The sequence below is a fragment of the Nicotiana tomentosiformis genome, chromosome 12, assembly GCF_000390325.3.
Source record: "Nicotiana tomentosiformis chromosome 12, ASM39032v3, whole genome shotgun sequence".
In the NCBI taxonomy this organism is placed as follows: domain Eukaryota; kingdom Viridiplantae; phylum Streptophyta; class Magnoliopsida; order Solanales; family Solanaceae; genus Nicotiana; species Nicotiana tomentosiformis.
The window spans coordinates 46,245,917-46,271,782 of NC_090823.1; the positions used below are offsets into that span (position 1 = coordinate 46,245,917).

The following is a 25,866-nucleotide window of genomic DNA, read 5'->3' on the forward strand; positions in this document are numbered from 1 at the left end:
GCATAATTCAAGACGAAACATGGTGTTACAGAGTTAAGCAGGTATACTTGTAACATTCAGTCAACTGTACATAGGCAGGGTAAATGAGGTAGTGATCTCATATAAGTAGAGGGACTTTACACATTACAGAACCAAATTGAACATGTCAATGAAGAAAGGAAATGGAAGCACTGTATCAAAACAAGCTCAACTCAAACATAACTCTAGCTTAGTATGTAAGTATGAAGTTATCAAGCTTCAGTTTCTAAAAGTGTCAGTTAATTATAACATAATGCCTGAGTCCTATTTTCATGGAAGATAAATAAATGATAGATGCATGCAAGCTTTACAAAATCAACAGTGGCTCAAAGAGATTGAGGACAAGGATGTACTGCACAAGTTTTGGATTACACATGTATATGAAGATCTCAACTAATCATGGGACAAACAAACTTAGTTATGCAGCAATTACTGATTGACTTTATCCAAACAAGATCATGACCTACTCTAGGAAAAATAAAGGTAGATTAACCTTAATAGAATATGTACAACAAAGGTTCATGAAAAGAAGACAACTTAACTCAGACAAGATAGTCTCCTATAAATGCATCCAACAGTTAGGTGTGATTATGAGAAGGTCATGGTGATAGCCCAGAAACTACCCTCAGGGCTAGCAGATGCAGATATAGAAGGGGAGAGCATCTAAACACATAGGTTCTTTGAACTTAGTTAAGTGATATGGACTTATTGAACTTTCATGTTTATCTCAGTTAGGATTATCAAATAATGAACTCAACCATAAGACAAATAAGATGCAGGGGATAATATGTAGGAGTGAAGATCACAGCAGAATCATCAGTGAAAGGAAAAAACATGGAGTTGAGATAAGCATGATTGGTTTAACGATAATAATAACTAAACAAAGTGAAAGACTATAGTAGTAACTCAGAAAAAACAGTTGGGAAAACACAGGCAAAGACACTTCAAGTTTAGGCTCTAGGTTAAAATGCAAAGAGATTTAAGTCATCTTAGTTATAATTATCAAGTAGTAAACTCAACTTCCACGCTCACAAAACTACAGACGTGCAACAAGACAGAGATGAGCTTACTGCAAGTCAATAAGAATTATAAAGTTCATAATGAACATAAACACATAAGAACTTAGGCATGGAGACTGTTGGAAAACTCATAACAAAGATCTACAGGTATAAATTATGGCTTAATCGATTATCACTTAAAGAATTATAACAGAACAAGCTGACCACAAGAAGTCGTCAAACTAACAAAGCATAAATATCAAACATGTCAACCAGATACAAAATAATTGTAATCTACATAGCCTATTTCAGTATACTCATATCATTCAAAGAGACGAACAAAAGAGAAAAAGTGAGAGACAGGTGTTGACCCTTTTTAGGGCAGCAGACCAAACAAACTCTTTTTGTTTCTCAAAATCCCAGAACCCTCGAGTTTAAACCAGCAATAGAACTCAACAAAAGAGAGAGAAAACTGTGAGAAAACTAAAACTCGAAACCCTAAATTTCTCTGTGTCTTTTATGTGCTTAGTGTGTGTTCATATATGTGTTTAGGTGAGAGCATTGAAGACCCCCTTTTATAGTGTCATTTAAGTCCTTAGGGTTTCAGGATTCAAACTAAGATAGTGGAGAATGACTCATGATAATGACGATAGCAAATCGAACGAAAATCAGGAGATAGAAGGTGAATTCAGTATTGAGTTTACCTGAGTGGAGAACAGTCAACCACTGAAGGCAAATAATCGACGGACAATCCTAAAACCCAGAGGTCACTGTGTTTGACCTCTGGGTACAGAATATTTGTGATGAAACTCTGAATCATGCACATGCATGCTCCGTTTTGGCATAATGAGTGGGGAAACCAGATGAAATAAAAACTCATCAATTAGGTCTAAGGTTTCGAATTGGGGTTTTTGAATTCTAACAATGAGAATGGAAAACTGGGCTCACTGGCTTCATTTTCTAGGAACAAAGAAGATAAATTTGTGAGTTGATTTAAAAGGACAATGGAATAGTGTTTCGATTTCAAAGAACCAGGTCCTGGCATTTCTGATTTGGCGAACAAAAGAGGTAAAGTCAGCGGGATTCGTTGATAATGAAGGCAAAGATGATGATTCTCTGTTCGATTTTTGTGCAAGGTTTGTGGCTGATTTGGTCTTGGCGAGTTGAGAGAAGTGAGAGAGAAAAAGGAAAGAAGGGCGGCTGGGCAAGGGGAAATGATTTTTAGGGTTTGGGTATTGGGGTTGGTGTCTGAGGTTAAGGATGGGAGATATGATCTGGGCCGTTGATTATGTAGATCAACGGCCATGATAATTCAGGAATTAAAAGATTTTAAAGAGAAAATGTGAGGGACATTGGATCTTTTGGTTTCAACGGTTGAGATTAGATCTGATGGGGCATTTAAAATTAAAGAAAAATAGAGACAAAACGAAGGCCGTTGATCTATAGGACGGACGACCCAGATTGATTGTGTTTCTTTTGTGAGTGATATAGATGGGTGGTGTGGCACAATTTCATTGGACAAGAAGAGGAGACAGGGATTGCCATGATGGAGAGAAGGAAATTGGATCTGGGTCAGATTTGTCTTGGGCTTGGGCTGAAATTAATTTAATGAATAGCCACTTTATATTTAATTAAGGAATTGCAATTGTAGCCTTTTGGTTTTTAACCCTTTTAAAATTAATTTTAAATAAGCTTAACAATTTCAATAAAATATGATAAAATTATAATTATTATATATGTTACAAATTATTTTAATTAATAATCTATAAACAACGCATGTTTCGAATTATAGCACTAATTTCAAAATATTAGCATAGTAACCTAATTCGCTAGAAATTAAGGAGTAAATTTGTCAAATTAATTATAAAAACTATATAATATATATACAAACATTATTTTAATAATCTTAAGATAGTAAATACATTTGTAATTACATAATATTAACATTACATGATTAATTTTAAGACTTGTACTTAATTAATTTGTAAAAAATAGATATTCATTAATAGAAAATACTTTTAATGAATTGGGGTGACGTGGTATCACCCCCCCCCTCCCCCCTCCCCGTACGGCTTTGCAATGACTCTTGGCACGTTCGTGGATGAACGCATGTCTAAGTGGGGGGAGAATGTAATGACCCAGCAGGTCATTTTGAGCAATTGCATTCCATTCAACTGTTTGAAGTCTTGAGTATCTTCATATGATATATTATTACTTGTGTGAATCGTCGGATTTAGCTTTCAGGTAATTCGGGATTGATTCTGAAGAATGATTCTCAACTAGGAAGCTTTATGTTGGAAAAATTGACCAAGTTTGACTTTTAAGTAATTGATCTCGGACCGGTGTTTTCATGGTTCCGTTAGGTACGAATGGTGATTTTGGATTAGGGCATATGTACGGAGTTGCATTTGGATGTTTCTAGAAGTTTTCGACACTATTTGGCAAAAGTTGGAATTTTGAAGGTTTGGAATGTTCATAAGTTTGACCGGGAGTTGACCTTGATGATATCAGGTTCAGATGTGGTTCCAGGAATTGGAATGACTTCGTTATATCACTTGGGACTTATGTGCAAAATTTGAGGTCATTCTGAATTGATTTGATATGGTCAGCACGAGTTTTGGAAGTTGAAAGTTCAAAAGTTCATTAAGTTCGATTTGAGGTGTGATTCGTGGTTTTGATATTGTTATGCATTATTTGAGGCCTCAAGTAAGTCTGTGTTATGTTATGGGACTTGTCCGTATGTTCGGACGGGATTCCGAGAGGCTCGAGTGTGTTTCAGATTGATTTCAGACCATTTAAGCCATTTTCAACTATTGGTTTTTGGCTACAGGGGTGTACATCGTGATTAAGGAGCATTGGTCGCGATCGCGAAGAGTAAAATGGAAAAAAATGGACCTGTGAATCGCGTTCGCGAAGGAAGCTTCGCGTTCGCAAAGAAGAAATTATGTTGTCACTTAGCTAAGCATAATATCTTTTGGGACTGTTATACCTGGAAAGAATGTCGACTTTTCCGTAACTGTGAATGAGCTAAACATAATATCTTTTGAGCTATCACTTTTACTGCTTCCATTATATTATTATGAGTTAATATTGGCTGTTGATGTGGGACACTGACCTTCTTCCGAGCTCGTCACTGCTTTCAACATAAGGTTAAGTTTGTTACTTATTGAGTATATAGGGTCGGTTGTACTCATACTACACTTCTGCACATTGCATGCGGATTTTGGAGCTGATGTTGTTGTGTATGGCGGGAGCTGGTATTGCAGATGTACCTGCGTTTCAGTTATCGCTGCCTCTTGCTCTTAATAGCTTTAGATTTATAAATCTGTTTATGTATATTTCGAACAGATGATGTATTTTCGTACGAGCTTTGTAAATTATATGTCTTAGAAACTCATGACTTGTACCACCAATCCTTTGAATTTTGTATAGAAAGCTCAGATATTTTATTTATTGATTCTTGTTATCCTATTTAAGTTGTGTTGTCTATCATTTGGTTTACCTAGCGGGTTGAGCTAGGTGACATCACGACTCTCTGGGTTTTGGGTCGTGACAATTCTAATTACTAAGTATTGTCCTTAAATTTTATGTGGAAAGTAGTTCAATATAATATGAAAATGCATTATAATTCATATATATAATTATAGGTTACATGAATGAATTACAATTATAACATATTTTTCAAATATATAAGGAACAATAAATTTAATCTTAGGATAATGCCTTACCACACCGGTACAACATTCTCTAGAAATGGGGAATGACGTCATGTATAATGAAATCAACCAATATCTGGTTTGTAAAGATAAAAACGTATTAAAGTATCTATTTTTTTTCCTCTTTACTGTATTTAAAGTTTTATTTGTAATCCTTTTTTACTCTTCCCTTTTTCTTGATTAGTTTCCCATTGTCTTTGTAATCTATGTTGTAAGATATATTAACGTAGAAGTTCCAACTAAATATGCTCGATTATCGATTTTGCACAAACACATATGTAATTAAATTGGATGAAGTTTAGAGAGATTTTTTATATTGATTGAGAATAACTCAAATAAAGAAGAATTTATAAACAATATTTTCATTGATTTTAAATTCCTTAATATTTGAAATTTTTTAATTATATTATATAGTTCAAATAACAAAATATTTGTATAAGAAAATAATTAATTAATTTTAAAATTCGAAATATTAGAATTTTCTACCTAGTTCAAATAAGAAAAGATTTAAAAATAATTATAATTTTAATTAACCTAAATTAAAATTCTATTCAATATAAAATTTATTTTTAAAGAGTTATAAACACGGACCCGAAAAAGCTTCGTTTTAAATATAGCTAGATATAATATAGACAAGAGTCATTATGCAAATTTTAAGTGTGCAACTAAAAAAGGTACGAGTACGGATGGGAATTACATGTATTATCTCCTTGTAAATCGTTAAAACCTCTCTCCTCTATGTGTCCCCACATTATCTACACACTACCATAAGCAGCAATGTGTGCATCCCATCCCATCTCCACTCTCGCATGGCCATGGCCATGTCCACACTCCTCTCCCTCTCTTTCCACTCACCAAAACCTCCGCAAAAACCCAATACGGAACCCATCATCTCTACCAAACCTATCTCTCTTTCCAGAAGACTAGTGTTCCTCGCTGGTTCTTCTACTTCCCTCTGCCTTTTCCTCTCTCCAATATCCTCTGCTGAGACGAAATCCTTGTCATCCTTCCTTTCCGGCATTTCTAATACTAAGTCTTGGTTCCAGTTTTACGGTGATGGTTTCTCCATTCGTGTCCCACCTCAATTTGAGGACCTCACCGAGCCTGAGGTATGATGCTTTTTTTTTTTTTTTGTGTGTTGTTTCATTTTTTAAGAAGGATTTTACTTTTACAATATAATGATTTTTACACTATGATTTGGTTTAGAACCAAGTTATGCAGGGATTGCAGTGCGAAGATTAATAATACATGGATTATAATGCACTGATTGTTATATGCAGTGTTTAATTTTTTATTGTGCATTTGGTTCATTGAATTAAAAGTTAGATATATACTGTATAATTTAAAAACCTCAGGGGTAGTTTTTCCATTTTAAATGCCTTATTCATGTATAATTAATCACAGTATTGCTTATACCACATTGGACTTGATATAAATAATACAGGAATTGGCGTATAAGCTGTACATGTATTAGTTATACTGGAATTGATAATTGCTACCAATATTGGATAAACAATGCATATATTTAATATTTTTGCATATATTTAATATTTTTGCATATATTTAATATTTTATACCATGAATATTTTGTCTGATGCATCTAACCGAACATGCCTTATTGTAACAACGCATATATTGCTATTGATATAACTTAACTCAATGTAGTAGGTAATTCACCTTATTTTCCAGGTTATCAACTCGTTCTTAATATAAACAATGATCTGTCTATGGTTTTTTAATGATTTGATAATGTAAAAATATTACAGTATCATTATGTGTATGTTAAAACCATTGAAATTAAAGTGGAAGCATGTGTTAATTGGAAATTGGAAAATTCTTTTAGGCGTTTCCTTATTTCGATCATGTTTCAGTAAGGTTTTAATCGTTAATTTTATGGTTCATTCTGATCAAGCTGAGAAAGATAATTGGAAGATAGAGTAAATAAAAAAGAAAAAATAATACCATAAAGCAGTATTAACTGGTTCAAATATGTGTTCAGCGAGAATGTGGTATTTGATCCATTTAACATGTCCCTTTGTAGCATAGAAAATTTGATAAACTAGAAAAAAGATTGATAAAATGTCTGCATAGTAGAATCAAGGATGTATTTACCAAAGAGAAAGAACAAACTGATCAAGAATGTCTAATCACAAGCTTCTGGTTATATTCAAAGTAGGACTGATTTGTACTTTAATAAGAAGGTTTGTTTTGTTTTTAAAATTCTGAAAGGTTTGGCCTCTAAGAGTTTAAGCTGCTTTTTTCCAGGATTATAATGCTGGCCTATCACTATATGGAGATAAGGCTAAGCCGAAGAAATTTGCAGCACGTTTTGCTTCTTCTGACAGGTAGATTTTTGGATCTCCATTGTCTGCTCCTTGCCTTATCCCTGTTATTGTTGAAATCATTTTTCAAAACTTTATGGTTGCAGTAAATTTGTTTTACTCTAATATTCCACACATAATCATACTTTACAGTAAGCCTTGAAAGTAAAACATCATCTGTTCATATTTAAATGTTATTCAGCATAAATTCCACCAGACTACTTGCTCTGGAAGGAGGAATATTGTAAATGTAATTCAATATTCTTTGTTAACTTCTGATACTGATTCGCTCACACACACCCATCCTTGAGTTGAACACTTCGATATAATTGTGATGCTTGTATGCCATGAATGAGTTGCGTTTTCTATCTCATTTCGTTACTGTCTAGACTTCTACATTAACTGCATCTTAATTCTCTTAGCAATGGTTATGACATCTGTTTACCCGAAAAATCGGATAACGTTAGATTTGTGTATGGTTCTAAGGATATACGATACAATTTGATATAAATCGTGTAGAGAAATAAAAATATGTGTATTCTTAACTATGAGAATGAAAATACTGAGCAAAAAGAATGAGTAAAACAAGCACAAGGGATTATCTTTTTCTGCCCCCGTGATCTTTTGTTGCTATCCCTCTTATAGTAGAGAGATCCTACTTTATATACAATAAAAAATACATAGTGGAGAGCCCATGATATATTGTCTTTTCCTCGATTTCCGCCAAGATTCTCTCTCATAGTGCGGTTGCAACGGCCCTAATCTGTGAGCTCGATACTGGCTCGAGCTCGGTGTTGGATCGAGCCCTCGGCCTTGGTCCGAGCTCGATTCTGACTTGGGGTCTCGGTATTCAGGGTGAATGTTGGTTGGTCCATGCATCTTCGATAATCTTCGCTTTGCCTCGTAGTTCGATTTGGATATGGGCTCGATAATGATATCGAGCTTGTCATTTGATCGGTCTTAGAGCTCGAAGTTCGCCGCCCTTACTTCGGATCTTGACCGAGCTTGTCATGCAGATATCCTTTGATCGAAACATTATCGTCTCGATCAGTCCGTACGACTGACTCTGACCGTATACAGATAGTCCCCTCGTTTCTCGGAAAAGGATGTGGCGAGAAAAGATATGATTTTCCAACAGCTCGATCAGATATATACTGACATTTTCATCGATCCCGACCATGACGTATGTGATAGCTGTCCCATCGGTTCGATTTTATCGAGGCATTTAATGTGTCAGACGGTGGTCGGCCACCTCTGATATTGAACCGTCATTGTTTCAATTTATAAATAGCCTTTCCTTCCACCATTCATCATTTTATGTCTTCAGTCTTCCAAATTTTGCAAATTCCTTTTCTGAGTTTTCTGCTTGTAAACCTGTGAGTTTTACTGGAAATTCTTCCTTAGAACACCAAATACTTCCGTCCTTTGTTTATGAAATTTTAAATGGCAAAAACGTCTAAAACTGTTCCGCAAAAAGAGACCGCTTCTTCATCTCGACCTACTGGTGGCGAGGATGTGGAAGAGCCCCGCCCTGAGGAATTCGTTCCGGTTGGGTGTTCGACCGTAGGCGATTTTAAAATTGAAAAGCCTTCTCCAATACCGGGTCGGTGTGAGCCGATGTCGAGGTATCAATATTCAATCACCGAAAAAGTTCTCGATAAAGTCATACAAGAATGCAACTGGGATAATAAATTCGTAGTAATCCCATCACCTGATGAATCAATTACTACGTACGTTGAAGGGTTCTTAAGTGTTTATACTTATCTTTTCACGTTGGGACCCTTAGACCCTGCCATCGTCGCCTTTTGTAAGAGGTACGTACGATGTGACCCTCGGCCAAATCCACCCTTCCTTTTGGAGGATAGTGATTCTTCTTCGATTTTTCTCGAGCAAGGTCGAGGGGCGTGTCTTCACCCTCAATCATCTTATGCGTCTTTACAGTCCCCGACTTTATCGAGGAGGGCTGATCAAGCTTGCTCGCCGAGCAACCAAAGCGCCATTCTCGAGCATAGACGAGACCCGGGATCGGGGTTGGATGGGCCGTTTTGTTCGAATCAGAACCTCGGATCTGATCCCTGTCGATAACTTGCCATTTCCCGAGAAATGGAATATGAGCCGTGAGTAAACGTTTCTCTTTGCCCGTTTTGATTTTGTGATTGCTTTCTATTTTGCTGATCCATTTTTCCTTATCATAGTCGTAGCTCGAATGCCGGAACCGATCCCGGATCTTAGACAATGGGTCGAAAGCCTGGTGCTGCAGAGACCGTACTCCGAGCGTGCTTGGGTCGAATTATCAAAGGGCCGATGGGAGGCCAGCAGTCATGGTCAATCTTTTTGTCGATTTGTCTCTTCATCGGTTTGTATGGTAAATCTCCCTCTTCCCTTTTGTAGGACTTGGGAAAGATGTAGTCATGAGGCCACCGTCCGGTGGCGAAGAAGTTCCTGTCCCGAAGCAGGTGAAAGAAAGGAAGAGAAAAAACGTATCGGGCTCCTCGAACTCGGAAAAGAAGAAACCGGCTAAGAGATCTCGGAAGCCGAAGGGGGGCCCTGGTGTTATGTCTTCGGAAGCGGTCCGCCATTCAAGGGATGAGCCCGAAGAAGGACAGGAGAATTTAGCCTGCGTACGGGCTAATGTTGTAATTCAACAGTCTTCCAATTTGGTGGAAGCAGATCGGGGAACCTTGGCCATAATCCCAGAACAAGAAGCCAAGATTATCACTTCTCGAGCTAAGATAATTGGAAGGGATACCGAGGGTGGATCTTCTCAGGCAGTAGAAGATATTTCAAGGGATGAGTTCAGGATAGTTGACATTGGCGGATCCCCTCAAATTTCGGATGCCATGATTCGAGAGGCCGTCATGTTGGAGGATCGGTCCTATGAGGGTATTCAGGAGTCGGCCGATATCCACGGTTTTTTGGAGGGGCTCGAGTCTTGTGCCTCGGAGGAGGTTACTGGTTTCGGTGGAATGCCGGTACCCAAAAAAGCGTCGTGGTTGGGTTCCACCGAGCCTTCATCGATTCATAAACTGGTGGACCAATTTTTGGCCCCGAGTATCGATCCCGACCGAAGGCGGAAGATAGTGCTCTCCGTACCTGCGGATACCCGAATTTTTTCTTCCCCTGTGGGGATTGCCAGTTACCTTCGGTCCTTGGTGACCGAAGAAGATCAATCAGTGATGAATGCGGTGGGGCCCGCCTGTCTCTTCAATGAGGCCCAACATGCTTTGAATCGGGTAACTCTGATGGCATTTTTGCCGCTTCTTTTACACAGAGTTGCAGGTAATTTTAATGTTTCTCCTTTTGTTTGCAAGCTTCGGTGTTGCATCACGAGGCCTTTCTCCGAATCAGGGAGGAGCATGATGTCGAGGTTCGGAGCCTCACTGAGAAGAGTCTCGTACAGGCTTCTTCGTGAAAAACTTCAAGCAGATTTGACAGCGGCTCGGGAAGAGCATGAGGAGATGGCTGAGGAGGTATTCCGCATGTTCCATGATAGTGAAGATGAAAAAGAGATAACCACTAACGATCCGATTCTGCAGATGCGGCAGAGGATCAGATTGCACGGCTTAACTCACAGGTAGATGCGCTGATGGCCGAGGCAGAAGAATTAAAAAAGTGTATGGATAACCTTGCCTCGAAAAAGGAAGCTGTCGAAGCTCAGTTGGAGCTGTCAGATGCCCAACTTCGATCTGTGAAAGAAAATGTTTTGGGGCTGATTGAAAAGATGAAAGAGCTTCAGTATCAGTTGGATTTGGTCAGTTTAGATAAAGCAGATTTGGCCAAAGAACTCGAAATAGTCAGATCTGAAGTAGTCGAGGTCAACAAAAGAGCCGATGCCAAAGTGGCTCAGTTCAGGATCGATGTCGAGGTTAATCAAACCAAAGCCGCGAGCATGGTCGAACATGCAAAGTGGCAGGCTCGGAGAGAGGCTCTCGAGGAGGTCAGAGCTCAGGGCTTCGATGTTGGGGCCGAGATCGAAGTCGCCAGGGCAGAAGAGAACAAAGCTCGGAGGTTGGCCTTTCCTGAGGAGGACTCCGATGACTCGGGGGAGTCTGAAGACGAGGATGATGCCGAGAATACGGCCTCCGATAAAGATTGAGTCATTTAGGGCCTTAGGTCGATCGCTGCGTTCTTTTGATACCGCTTTCGGCTTTTGTATAAAGAACTTCCCTTTGGAAGAGTAGCCGCCTCTGTACAAAAATATTTGTAAATATAAATATTTCTTCTTTTTGAAGAAAAATAGCCTTTCAAACTAAATAGATAGTTTGAATTTAAATCTCTGTTGCCTTCGGGCCTTATGGGTAGTCCCCTTCGCTTTATCGAGCTCGAACATCCTTCAGCTTAAATAGTCAAGTGTTCGTTTTAACTCGAAGAAAATGAGTAGTTTTGCTCGAAATCGAAATAAAAGTAACCCGCAGGCTTAGTAATAGAGTAAATGATTCGAACTCGATGCAATGCAGCCCGTAGGCGTAATGATCGAAGTAGCTCGTAGGCTTAGTGATCGAGTGAGTGCTTGCTCGAACTTGAAATAAAAGTAGCTCATAGAGGGCTTGCTCGAACTCGAAATAAAAGTATCCCGTGGGCTTTGTAGTCGGGTGAATGATTCGAACTCGAAATAACATAGCCCGTAGGCGTAATGGTCGAGTGAGTGCTTGCTCGAACTCGAAATAAAAGTAGCCTGTAGGCTTTAGTAGTCGAGTGAATGATTCAAACTCGAAATAATGTAGCCCGTAGGCATAATGGTCGAGTGAGTGCTTGCTCGAACTCGAAATAAAAGTAGTCTGTAGGCTTAATGGTCGAGTGAGTGCTTGATCGAACTCGAAATAAAAGTAGACCGTGGGCTTTGTAGTCGAGTGAATGATTCGAACTCGAAATAATGTAGCCCGTAGGCGTAATGGTCGAGTGAGTGCTTGCTTGAACTCGAAATAAAAGTAGCCCGTAGGCTTTGTAGTCGAGTGAATGATTCGAACTCGAAATAATGTAGCCCGTAGGCGTAATGATCGAGTGGGTGCTTGCTCGAACTCGAAATAAAAGTAGCCCGTAGGCTTTAGTAGTCGAGTGAATGATTCGAACTCGAAATAATGTAGCCCGTAGGCGTAATGGTCGAGTGAGTGCTTGCTCGAACTCGAAATAAAAGTAGCCCGTAGGCTTAATGGTCGAGTGAGTGCTTGCTCGAACTCGAAATAAAAGTAGCCCGTGGGCTTTGTAGTCAAGTGAATGATTCGAACTCGAAATAATGTAGCCCGTAGGCATAATGATCGAGTGAGCGCTTGCTCGAACTCGATCCTGTTTGCATAGTAAATCTTGAACATAGAATATCGGTAAAGAATAGGGATTTCTTTGCAAATCATTATACATGGGTTCATGTTTTGCGTCAGGGCTCAGGCCAACTACATAAGCATGGTTCGTTTTGACCATTTGGCTCTTACAACGTTTCCTGTTGAGACGTTGTTTGTCATGAAATAACGAAGTAACTTCCTTTGCACCGAACTTGATAATCATCACAGATGCGTTCAATGATAAAGCCCCCTGGTATACGAGGTTGATTTTAAAGAGGCCTCGGATACTCAGCACTAGTATCGTTTCCGCTATATGGCTGGTATCGATCTCTGGTCGACTTTTACTTTTTCGTAACGGACCTAGAAATCAACTGGTCATCTTCGACTCTTATTTTGGATTGATATCAATTGTGCACATCGGTCAAAGTAATAGCTGGGTACTCGATCAGATTTTGCTTCAGCCACCATGAAGCCATCGAGCTCTGCTCGTTTAGACCTTGAGTGAAAGCTTGAACATCCCAATCGTCTGTGACTGGTGGCAGATCCATTCGTTCCATTTGAAAACGAGCTACGAACTCCCTTAGCATCTCGTTATCCTTTTGTATTACCTTGAACAGGTCCGACTTTCTGGTTTCGACCTTTATGGCTCCGGCATGTGCTTTTACGAAGTAATCTGCAAGCATAGCAAAAGAATCAGTAGAGTTAGATGGTAAATTATGATACCATACCATTGCTCCCTTTGACAGGGTTTCACCGAATTTTTTCAATAATACAGATTCGATCTCATCATTTTCCAAATCATTGCCCTTGATGGCACACGTGTAAGAAGTGATATACTCGTTGGGGTCGGTCGTTCTGTTATATTTGGATATTTCGGGCATACAAAATTTTTTGGGGATTGATTTTGGGGCTGCACTCAAGGGAAAAGGCTTTTGAATGAATTTTTTCGAATCTAGCCCTTTTATCATTGGTGGAGCTCCAGGGATCTGATCGACCCTGGAATTATATGTTTTTACTTTTTTATCGTTGGCTTCGACTCGTTTTGTGAGTTCCTCGAGCAATTTAGTAATTTCGGGAGTAGTCCCCGATTCTGGCTCGTTTGACTTCACTATGGCTGGTTCCGTTCTGTGGGTGATTTCTCGAAGCGGATTGGGCTCCGGCCTGCTTCGTTCCTGAGTTTGGCTCTGCAACTGAGCTATCGCTATTTGCTGGGCTTGTAACATCTCGAAGATCACCCGTAAGCTGACTTCGATCTCCTTCACGTTATGGGTGTCTCGAGCTACGGATCGAGTACTGCCCTGAATGTTTTTTTCTGGTTCGGAACGTTGGTTCGCCTCAAGAGCCACTTGTGAATTGACATCTAGCGGTACTTCGACTCGAGCTTCGGTGACATCGTTAATTCGCCTTCCGGCCCTGGGTGTCAAGTCGTTGGTTTCATCTTGAAGGCCGACTTCGTGGTCGATAGGTATAGCCATCAATCGAGGGTTTGCCATTGTTGATCTGAAGTTGTAAACTGGTGTGTATTGAAGATTTGTATCAAACAACCACTATTACCCTTAGCCCCACGGTGGGCGCCAAACTGTTTTTTCCTAAAAAATCGGATAACGTTAGATTTGTGTATGGTTCTAAGGATATGCGATACAATTTGATATAAATCGTGTAGAGAAATAAAAATATGTGTATTCTTAACTATGAGAATGAAAATAGTGAGCAAAAAGAATGAGTAAAACAAGCACAAGGGATTATCTTTTTCTGCCCCCGTGATCTTTTGTTGCCATCCCTCTTATAGTAGAGGGATCCTACTTTATATACAACAAAAAATACGTAGTGGAGAGCCCATGATATATTGTCTTTTCCTCGATTTTTGCCAAGATTCTCTCCCATAGTGCGGTTGCAACGTCCCTAATCTGCGAGCTCGATACTGGCTCGAGCTCGGTGTTGGATCGAGCCCTCGGCCTTGGTTCGAGCTCGATTCTGACTTGGGGTCTCGGTATTCAGGGTGAATGTTGGTTGGTCCATGCATCTTCGATAATCTCTGCTTTGCCTCGTAGTTCGATTTGGATATGGGCTCGATAATGATATCGAGCTTGTCATTTGATCGGTCTTAGAGCTCGAAGTTCGCCGCCCTTATTTCGGATCTTGACCGAGCTTGTCATGCAGATATCCTTTGATCGAAACATTATCGTCTCGATCAGTCCGTACGACTCACTCGAATCGGTTTTGACCGTATATAATATCCTAATTGGAGGAGACATCCACAAAGCAATCACGAAAGATGTGTGCTTTTCATAAAGCAAGTAAGATGTATGCTTTTCCATAGAAGTCGGTGTGCTTAGTTTTGGAAAAAAAAAATCTTTGGCATCTCTCTCTATTTGTAGCATTCAGGATTCTCCTGTGACTACTGTTTGATTAGGGAGTCTTTGCTGCACTCGGGATCTTCTCCTCGGGATCTCATCTGCTTTTCTTAGTCTTCCAATATATTCTCTCACTTTTTTTTTGTTTGTTTGCATTCTTGAAACTGCAAAAAACTGGCGGGGGCAGGGCAAAGGCTTCCCTGTCCCAAATCTGCCGCAGCCTGCCTAGCTGCCATCCCTAGACACTTGTAAATGGATGGTAGGTCATTGCAACATTATCAGATTAAGAGACTTACACATTATAAACATCCAATGCATCTCTTAATCTCTGTTATTGAATAGCACAAGAATTTCCTCATTAACTCTTCATCTGGATTTTTCATTTAGGCTGGTGAGATCAGTTAAGCTGTCAGAAGAGCCATTATTTTTTACAGAAAAAGAAGAGTAGATGAGATTTTGGGTATATTTTGTTTGACTATTCCCTCAAGATTTTGGGATTTAATAGTTTCTACATAGAGTCCAAATTAGGATGCATGCATAATTAATCTTCGTACTTGATAAAGAATAATAATTCCTATCTAATCCGTAATTGCAGGGATATCACATCAGATTCTTCATAAAAATTTTGTTTGACTATTCCCTCAAGAATGATAGATTTCTTCCCCTCCCCCTCCTCCCTGATTTGATGATTGTTTAATGTACAATTGTCATAAATATTTGATATAATTACCTCATACCCAATGCGTAATCGCAGAAGGGTAAATACTACCCACTGGTCACACTAAAACAATCAATTTAATCTTAACAAATAAAAATTGAATTATTACATAACCATGGTTAAGTGATAAATAAGTGTATGAAAGACAAACGTCTTGCATTTATTGATTTTGGTATAAATACCGGGTGCAAGTAAATTTTTACCATCACAGAAGTCCAGTGGATATGCTCCTAAAGTAAAAATAACTCTTTAATTTGTAAAGAAAACAATGCAGTTCAAAATAGAGACTTAAATGCCCATGAAAAAAATAGATAAGAAAACTTTTCCGGGATGGTAATTGAAAATTAAATGTTCAGGGGAAGGATTTGATATTCAAACTGCGATATTCTTTAGAAAAAGAAGAGGAGAAGAAACTTTTGAAATGGTTTACTATATTATTCCCTCAAGGTTTGGGGCTTTATATAGTTTTTATATAAGCTCTAAATTATGAAAACGTTCATTAATAAAATCTTCCTACTTATTACAAATAATATCTACCTAATATAAGCTGTAATTACAGAAATATCATATCTCTATATTGTCACAGATCCTTATCATAATTATATAGATTGATATAGTTTTATAGATCCTTCATCCTTTACAAAATTTTACAAATTCTTAGCAATTTTCATCAGTATTGCTCTGCCTCTCAAAGGATTCTCCTTGTGATTCTATTTTCTTTAGTTCTCTTTTTCTATGTACTACATTATCCATTATCTTTTCCTCACAGCAATCTCTAAGGAAGAAAATAATCTAATGAATAATCTTTGCTCTCTTCAACGATGTCTCTTCAATTGTATTATTTAATACTTATTTATTATTGTTGGTTTATGTGATATACAGATCCGAAGTTTTAAGTGTTGTGATTCGCTCATCTAATCAGCTGAAAATCACCTTCTTAGAGGTTCGTAAAGGGCAATACTGGTGCTTAATTCAATCTCTATTCTGTGAATGTTTGTAAACTTAGTTTTTTCATGAGATTTGTTATTATGCTGTCAGTATCTGTAGCAACTCCCGGATCCTCTTCATGAGATTAGCTCTTATCCTGTAAGTATATGTAGCAACATTCTGATCGTGTCCTATTGTATTAACTTTAACAGGCCAAAGATATTATAGATTTAGGTTCACTTAAGGAGGCAGCTAAAATATTTGTTCCAGGTATTGTTGTAAATGGCCGTCACATTCACCTGTTTTGCAAGTTTGCTCTTTAATGAATCGTATTTCTTAATTACTGATTATCAGTATGGCAGCTGGCGCAACACTCTATTCCGGCCGCTCAATTAAAATTAAAGAAGATGAAGGTTTCAGGTATATTCATACTAAAACATGTTAATGCTTCTTTAAGATCAGTATTTTTATTTTCTATCAGAGGAATGGCAATGGTTGGAAGGCTGAACTCTTGCAATATTTTACCAGTCAAAGTAACCATTTTCTGATCAAGAGATTTCCCACCGAAAATATGCTTTGAAGATGATCTCTCCTCTCTTTGAGATTTCTTTTAACTCACTGCAAAACTTCTTGCATCAACATGTGTTTACCCGAAAAATGGATAGAGTTGAATTTATACGCAGTTCCGAGGATATGTGGCGTAACTTAACACAAAATATAAGGATAAATAGAAATATAAATATAGATTGCAAAGAATGCAAAATAGATAAGGTTATCAGGAATAATGAATCTTAGAATTCAACAAATAGAATCAATCTAAGAAATCTGAAAGAACGATTCTTTACTGTAGAAGAATATAACACTTTTATTACAATGTAAGCCTGAAAAAACTTGTTTTACGGAATGGTAACCAAGCCCTTTTATAGTGGAGGGATTTGGCTCTAAGCATAATAAAATAAACATTCAGTGGGAGACCCATGATAAGTCAGTTTTTCCATGATTTCTGCCAAGATTCTCTCTAGTGGGATTGCAACGGCTTTTGTCTGCGAGCTCGATCCTGCTTAGAACCCTCGATTTCGATTCGAGCTTGATGATGATATCGAACTTGACACGGATTGGCCTCTCCGGGTTCGAGGTTAGTTTGTTCCACCTTCGGGGTCTTACTTCGATAGATCATCGTTCGAACTCGATCGGACGTGCTAAGGCCGAAACCTATTTCGACCGTATACAGATAGTCCCCTCGTTTCTCAGAAAGAATGTGGCGAGAAACGATATGATTTTTTAACAGTTCGATCGGATTATAACCTGTTGTTTCCATCGGGTTCGACTATGACGCATCTGGTAGCTGTTCCGTCGGGTTAGTCTTTCAAGGCATTAAATGTATGTCGGGCGGTGGTTGGCCACTGCTGATACTGAACAGCCATCGCTTGAACCTATAAATAACCCTTTCTTTTATCTTTTACCACTTTTACATCTTCTATCTTCCAAATTTCCCAAGTTCTTCTTCGTACTCTCCAACTTACCAGTAAATTTGTGATTTCTTTCTGCAAAAGTCCCTTTTCAATTCTACCAAATCTTTGTCACTTTCTTCTATTCCTCACCTTTGAATTCGAAAATGGCGAAAACATTGCAAACCATTCCTCAGAAAGAGAAGGCTTCATCTTCACAGTGTGCCGCCGATGAGACACCGGCAGAACCACGGCCTGAGGAGTGTGTTCCCGGGGCGTGTGTCCTTACTTCAGATTTTAAGGTCGATAAAGGTTCATCGGTCCCTGGTCGGTGTTCGCCGGTATCGAGGTACATGTGTTCGATAACCGAGAAGCACCTCGAACAGCTAAAGAAGGATTGCAATTGGGGTGAAAAAGAAATAATAATTCCTACCCCTGACGAAGATATCACCTCTTATGTGAAAGGGTTTTTGAATGTGTATACTTACCCTTTCACTTTAGGTCCCCTCGATTCCATTATTATTGACTTCTGTCGACAATACCAGGTAACCCTAGGCCAGGTCCATCCTTCTTTGTGGCAGATCGTTATCCTGATCTGATATTTTGTGAGCAAAATCGAGGGGATGCCGTTCACCCTCGACCATCTTATCTGATTGTACCGTCCTCGACTTTTTCGAGGAGGGTTAATAACACTTCAGCGTCGGGCTACCAAGGCTCTGCTCTCGAGTATTGACGAGGACAGGAACTAGGGTTGGATGGGCATGTTCGTTCGAGTAAGGGCTTCGAACCTGATTCTGACTTAAAAGATGCTCTTTACCGAGGAGTGGAATATGAAACGTAAGTGTGATCTTGCTGTTACTTCTGCTTTGTTCTTTCATTTACTCTCTCATCGACACTCCTTTTTTGTGATGTAGCGGTTCCCTGGATGCCCGGAGCAGTTCCCGATCTCAAGAATTGGGTACAAGCCCTTGTTTCGACCTCCACATACGCCGAGCGCTCATGGCGTGATTTGTCAAAGGGTCGGTGGGAGGCCAAAAATCACGGTAAGATCATTTCTCGGACTCTTTGATGATCCGAACGAGGTGGTTTTCAAAATATTTTATTAAGGTTTTCCATATGCAGGTTTGGGTAAGGATGCGGTTTTGAGGCCCTTGTCCAATGAGGAGGAAATTTCGGCCTCTGTCCCAAAGCCGGCGAAGGAAAATAAAAGGAAAAGAGCCTCGGTTCCCGAAGATCCAAAACCGAAGAAGAGGATGGCTTGTAAGCCGAATAAGAATGTCATTCCTTTGACCGTGGAATCTGTTCTGCGTCTAAGGGATGAAGATGATGAAGAAGAAGAAGAGAACGATGAGTCCGCGCTGGCGGTCCGAATGAAGAGAACCACCGATGCCTCATCGCCGGTTGGATCGATGATGCTCCATGAGGCTACGCCTCGAACTGAAGATATACCGGAGAAAGATTCGGGTAGAGTCCCCGAACTATCGGATATCGAAGACGCATCTCATCGGAGTCGACCGGCAGGGAGTATGACCGAAGAGGCCCTCGAACCCCTTCGAACCGAGGAGAACGCTCCAGGTGATTCATTTGGGGCAGCAGCAGTCGAGGATTCGCCTACCTTTCCCGCTTTTTCCACAGGGGTGATCCGGGAAGCTCAAGCTCTGGGAGCCCTCGATCTAAACAGGCCTCATAATGAAGAAGATCCCTTTCGTGACCTGTTTATCAGCATTGAGGATGTTGCCGGTGCTGGTGATGAATCAGATCTTTTTCACGGATTGCGGCAGGCTTTGAATCAGGTGAGCTTTTAAAATTATTTTGTCGGTACTATGTTTATGTTCATTTTCGTTAACTTCGCTTCTTGTTTCTTTGTAGGCAGCGACAGTTCATCGAGAACAATGTTCTCGATCCCAGAATGAGTTGCATCGATACGAGGCCAACCTACAACGGGCTACTGACGAGAGGAACTCCCTTAGACTTTCCATAGGGCAGAGAGAAGAGGAAATAAAAGACCTCCGAGCTAAGCTGGCCAAGGCTTGTCGAGATCAGACCGATTTGTCTGAGCAGGTAATGATGCTTTTGAAAGCCTATGGGCTTGATACCAGAACGATAGCTAACATTTTGGTCTCACAGCTGCAGCAAAAAATCGAGATGATCGGGAAGCTTCGTGAGGAGGTCGACGTGATAAGAACGGAGTCTTTGCGGTGGAAAGAAGATATGGACCGCTTTGCTACAAAAAAAGAGACTGCTCGAGCCCAGTTATCAACGTCCGAAACCCAACTTTAGAAAATGAAGTAAAAAGGCCTGGTTCAAGCAAGAAGAATTGAGGAGCTTGAAGCTCGGTTGGCCTCTGTACTTGCCAAGGCCGAATCCGATGCCGAAAAGGCAAAGGCCAATGCGGATGCGCTCGTGGCCGTCTATCGGGCCGATGCTGAAGCTGCCCAAGTCCAGGCAAGAGAGGCAGCCGAGTCCGCCGATATTCGAGCACATTGGGTCGCCGAACTTGCTAAGTGCCGATCCAGAAGGGAAACTCTCGAGGAGATCCATGCTCGTGGTTTCGATCTCGTTGAAGAGATAAAAAGGGCCAAAGAACTCGAAGCCGATGTTGAAGCTCTGGTTTCTGATGGCGATGACGATGACGATGACGATGACGATGGGAGCAAGAGCGGATACGAAAATGGGGGGGGGGGAGCCTGATAAAGAAGAGACCGCTCCTGATCCGACGGAGAAGAGACTGCCCTCGTAGATAACCAAGAAACTTAGCCCTTAGTTTTCATTTTGGTTTTTTGTGTAGGGTCCTATTCGGACATTGTAAACATTCTTGTATATATATAAAGATCTTTTCTTTTCCCGACTTCCCTCTGTTTTATTCTCTGCCTCGTGAAGATTTTGTTTCATTCATGCCTTATGAAGATTTTCATAAGGCTTTAGGCAATTTGATCGTATTTGGACCTTGTAGCCTTTATAACCGAGTCAGTGCTTGCTCGAACTCAAAATAAGGTAGCCCGTAGGCTTAGTAGTCGAGTGAGTGATTGCTCAAACTTGAAGTAATATAGCTCGTAGGCTTATTAGTCGAGTGAGTGATTCGAACTCGAAGTAATATAGCCCGTAGGCTTAGTCGAGTGAATGATCCGAACTCGAAGTAATGTAGCCCGTAGGCGTAATGGTCGAGTGAACGTTTGCTCGAACTCGAAATAAAAGTAGCCCGTAGGCTTAATCGAGTGAATGATTCGAACTCGAAGTAATGTAGCCCGTAGGCGTAATGGTCGAGTGAGCGTTTGTTCGAATTCGAAATAAAAGTAGCCTGTAGGCTTAGTCGAGTGAATGATTCGAACTCGATGTAATGTAGCTCGTAGGCTTATTAGTCGAGTGAGTGATTCGAACTCGAAGTAATATAGCCCGTAGGCTTAGTCGAGTGAATGATCCGAATTCGAAGTAATATAGCCCGTAGGCGTAATGATCGAGTGAGCATTTGCTCGAACTCCAAATAAAAGTAGCCCGTAGGCTTAGTCGAGTGAATGATTCGAACTCGAAGTAATGTAGCCCGTAGGCGTAAGGGTCGAGTGAGCGTTTGCTCGAACTCAAAATAAAAGTAGCTCGTAGGCTTAGTGGTCGAGTTTATCTTAATTCTGATTGCATAATAAATCTCAAAATAGAGGAATTTTCCTTGGATATAAGATGCCGATAAAGAAGAGAACTTTCTTCGCACGTTATTACACGCCCGGGCTCGGGCCAATCTATATGAGCATGGTTCGCTTCGACTATTTGGCTCTTACAATTTTTCCTATTAAAACCCTGTTGTTGTGAAATAACTTTCTTGCGAGGCCTCGGATATTATTGTAAATGATGCACGATCAATGGTTGCCTCATTAAAAACATTGCCGAAAAACCCATTTGGGATAAAACCGGTCTAAGGGAAAAAGAGTGCAACGCGTGCTTTCAAGCGAGAGATCCATCTTAGCCCTTGTTCGGACTTCTGCAGGGGTCAGCTTTGAGATATAAACGAATATGAAAAGGTTGTACCTTAGCAGTAGTACCGTTTTAGATGTGATACATTCCAGCTGCTTGATAGCTATTTGCCGTTTATAATGCCGAGCATGTACGATCCCTTTCCGATGTTCTCGAGCACCTGATATGGTCCTTCCCAATTCGGTCCTAGTTTCCCTTCGTTCGGAATTCGGGTATTGATGGTAATTTTTCTTAACACTAAGTCCCCAGGCTTGACATGGCGGAGCTTGGTTCTTCGATTATAATATCTTTCGATTCGCTGCTTTTGGGCGGCCAATTGGACGAGAGCAGCTTCTCGTCTTTCGTCCGATAGTTCGAGGCTGGTATTCATAGCCTCGTTATTTGATTCTTCCATCGCGAATCGAAATCTGGCACTGAGTTCACCAACTTCGACTGGTATCAATGCTTCGGACCCATATACTAAGGAGAGTGGGGTCGCCCCCGTACTGGATTTTGACGTTGTCCGATATGCCCAAAGGACTTCGGGCAGGATTTCTCTCCATTTCCCTTTAGCGTCATTCAACCTCTTCTTTAAGTTTTGAATGACAGTTTTGTTTGTTGATTCGTCCTGCCCATTCCCACTGGGTGGTATGGCGTCGATAGTATCCTCCTTATCTTGTGGTCTTCGAGGAATCTTATTACTTTGCTGCCAACGAATTGTTTTCCATTGTCACATACTATTTCGGCGGGTATCCCGAATCGGCATATGATATGATCCCAAATAAAGTCTATAACTTCTTTCTCTCTTATTTTCTCGAACGCCTGCGCTTCAACCCATTTAGAAAAATAGTCTGTCATAAATAAAATAAATTTGGCTTTACCTGGGATCGATGGCAGAGGGCCGACGATATCCATTCCCCATTTCATGAATGGCCATGGGGATAGGACTGAGTGGAGTTGCTCTCCGGGTTGGTGGATCATCGGTGCGAACCTTTGGCATTTGTCACATTTACGAACAAATTCCTTCGCATCTTTGCCCATATCGATCCAATAATACCCTGCTCTGATTATTTTTCGAACTAATGTATCGGCTCCAGAGTGATTCCCGCAAGTACCCTCGTGCACTTCCCGTAGGATGTAATTGGTATCTCCCGGACCCAAGCATACTGCCAACGGTCCATCGAACGTTCTTCGGTACAGCGTTCTGTCCGAAGCCAACGTGAATCGAGCAGCTTTAGTCCGTAGGGTTCTGAAATCTTTAGGGTCCGATGGGAGTTTTTCGCTCTTCAAGTATTCAATATACTTGTTTCTCGAATCCCAGGTTAAGCTTGTAGAATTTATTTCGGCGTGACCTTCTTCGATTACCGATCTCAAAAGTTGAACAACATTCCCCGAGCCCGAATCATCTACCTCGACCGATGACCCCAAGTTCGCAAGCGCATCGGCCTCATTATTCTGTTCTCGTGGTACATGCCGTAAAGTCCATTGTTTGAAATGGTGCAAAGTGACAAGCAGTTTATCTAAATACCTTTGCATTCTACCTTCTCGAACTTCGAAGTTTTTGTTTACTTGACTCACCAACAGCAAGGAGTCGCAATTAGCTTCAATGACTTCTGCTCCCAAGTTTCTAGCTAGCTCGAGACCTGCAATCATGGCTTCATACTCTGCCTCATTGTTAGTCAACCTGATAGTTTTAATAGATTGCCTAATAGTGCTACCCGTTGGTGGTTTCAAAACTATGCCCAGCCCGGACGCTTTTACGTTCGAAGCCCCGTCCGTAAAAAGGATCCATACCCCCGATGATGTACCTGATTTCAACGGTTCTTTTTCGACTTCGGGTACGAGGGTTGGCGTGAAATCGGCCACGAAGTCTGCTAAAATTTGAGACTTGATGGTCGTGCGGTGTTGATATTCGATATCGTACCCACTGAGTTCGACGGCCCATTTAGCCAGTCGGCCTGATAACTCGGGTTTGTGCAAAATATTACGAAGCGGGTAAGTGATTAACACACATATGGGATGACATTGAAAGTACGGCCTTAACTTTCTTGAGGCGCTTATCAGTGCAAGTGCCAATTTTTCTAAGAGCGGATATCTAGTTTCTGCTTCTCCTAAGGTCCGACTCGTATAATAAACGGGAAATTGCGTACCTTGCTCTTCTCGAACTAGGACACCGCTTACGGCGACTTCCGATACTGCCAAGTACAAACAAAGTTTTTCGTCTGTTTTTGGAGTGTGAAGTAGTGGTTGGCTTGATAGATATCGCTTTAGTTCCTCTAATGCTTGTTGGATTCATCTTGAAGCCAGCTTCGTAATCGATCGGTGAAGCCATTTGATTGGTGGTTATTCGTAGCTGATTCGAAATTCAAGATGTTTTCGGAAATAAGTGCAAAAGCATAATGGCGTGTTTTTTCAGATTTGTATCAAATAACCACTGTTATCCTTGGCCCCACGGTGGGCGCCAAACTGTTTACCCGAAAAATGGATAGAGTTAAATTTATACGCAGTTCCGAGGATATGTAGCGTAACTTAACACAAAATATAAGGATAAATAGAAATGTAAATATAGATTGCAAAGAATGCAAAATAGATAAGGTTATCAGGAACAATGAATCTTAGGATTCAACAAATAGAATCAATCTGAGAAATCTGAAAGAACGATTCTTTACTGTAGAAGAATATAGCACTTTTATTACAATGTAAGCCTGAACTCGATCGGACGTGCTAAGGCCGAAACCTATTTCGACCGTATACAACATGAAAGTATGATACCTTCTCTCTCTGTAACACAAAATGATGGAGATACTTCCATTGTTATCTCTTATTTCGGCAATCATGGTTTATGTATTTCAGTAGCACTGGTTTATGTATTTCAGGACATACTATTTCTATGAGTTTGGTAGAGATGAACAACATGTTGCATTAGTGGTTGCTGTTAACAGTGGAAAGGTATCTTGTTCCATCTTGTTTTAGAAGGCTCTTGTATTTTTCTGTAGTTTCATCAAGATTTATAACATGTTTGGCCAAACTTTTTTTTGGGCCAAGAGCGCTTGTTTCTAAAATTAAGGTGTTTGGCCAAGCTTTTAGAAGGAAAAAAAATGTTTGAGTATAAGCAAAAATAATTTTTAAGAAACAAAAAAAAAACTTTTCCTAGAAGCAATTTTTCGAAAAGCACTTTTGAGAAAAATACACTTAAAACTTTTTAAAAGGTTGGTCAAATATTAGTTACTGCTCAAAAGTGCTTTAAAAATTAATTAGTCAAGCACAAATTGCATCTCACCAAAAATTTTTCTTTGAAAAGCACTTTTCAAAATAAGCTGATTTTAGAATCTTGGTCAAACAGGCTATTAATCTCCTTCTAAAGGTGTATTATTGTACCCTATGTTCTGGATTCCTGACTAGGATTCACCAATCCAATCAATTTTGCAAAGACCTAAGTTGGTTACTACTTGGAATTGGAGCCTCCTCTTGGACCAAAAATTAAAATGGCATCTTTTCCTTATTATTTGTTTTAAGCGCATATTTATTTTTGCAGGCTTATATTGCTGGTGCCACTGCTCCCGAGAACAAGTGGAATGATGATGGTTTGAAGCTCCGATCTGCTGCGGTATCACTGATAGTCCTATAAGCAGAATACCATAATTTAGCAGGTTCTATTTCGTCAATGTTTTCCTATGTGGTGCCACACAAATACTATTGGTCAAAGTTTTCTTACCTAGTTCATTTGTTATCTCAGGCAAGAGTTGACAGTGTGTATCATCCATTCTTCTGGATTCAATATTCAAAAAGCAAAGCTCCTGCTATTTGCAAAGCGAAGACATTATAGCCTCAACTAAAGCAGATTGGAGATCAACACTCTGCACTGTGGTTAAGCCATAATGAAATTGCATGGATTCTACTAATATTTCATGACAGATGATCATAGATTGATGTGATTTTTACTTATAATCTTTTTTTTGGGGGGGGGGGGGGGGGGAGGATATTACTTTCGTTCTGTTCTATTTATTTTTGTTGTATTCTTTCGTTGCTTCTAAAGGATTCGATTTCATCGGAGCCGAGATTAGTTAATAGGCTTCTAAGCTGGCCTGGCTGCTTGTTTTACTTACAATTTCTTTTTTCCCCCCCTTCATTTGGCGTTCTTTGCATAA

The 25,866-nt window shown here is 40.0% G+C and overlaps 2 protein-coding genes across 4 annotated transcripts; both read left to right on the forward strand.

Annotated features, from left to right (window-relative positions):
• The first annotated feature begins 5,487 nt into the window (after positions 1–5,487).
• On the forward strand, positions 5,488–25,866 carry LOC104114966 (uncharacterized). 2 transcript variants are annotated; one of them, XR_011412594.1, is made up of 8 exons: positions 5,488–5,841; positions 6,998–7,077; positions 16,284–16,344; positions 16,541–16,598; positions 16,683–16,748; positions 24,595–24,667; positions 25,254–25,368; positions 25,455–25,866. XR_011412594.1 is itself a non-coding variant. In XM_070191566.1 (8 exons), exons 1-7 carry the CDS (start codon positions 5,542–5,544, stop codon positions 25,344–25,346), a joined length of 723 nt encoding a protein of 240 aa, XP_070047667.1. In that variant the 5' UTR covers positions 5,491–5,541; the 3' UTR covers positions 25,347–25,368; positions 25,455–25,866. The 2 variants fall into 2 exon arrangements, 1 of the variants encoding a protein (XP_070047667.1); XM_070191566.1 differs by having other exon boundaries at positions 5,491–5,841; positions 16,691–16,748.
• LOC138903477 (uncharacterized) lies at positions 16,755–20,622 on the forward strand. 2 transcript variants are annotated; one of them, XM_070191564.1, is made up of 4 exons: positions 16,755–18,819; positions 18,899–19,569; positions 19,646–19,837; positions 19,904–20,622. In XM_070191564.1, the coding sequence occupies exons 1-4, from the start codon at positions 18,702–18,704 to the stop codon at positions 20,054–20,056; spliced, it is 1,134 nt and encodes a 377-aa protein (XP_070047665.1). In that variant the 5' UTR covers positions 16,755–18,701; the 3' UTR covers positions 20,057–20,622. The 2 variants fall into 2 exon arrangements, with proteins under 2 accessions (XP_070047665.1, XP_070047664.1); XM_070191563.1 differs by having other exon boundaries at positions 19,646–20,622.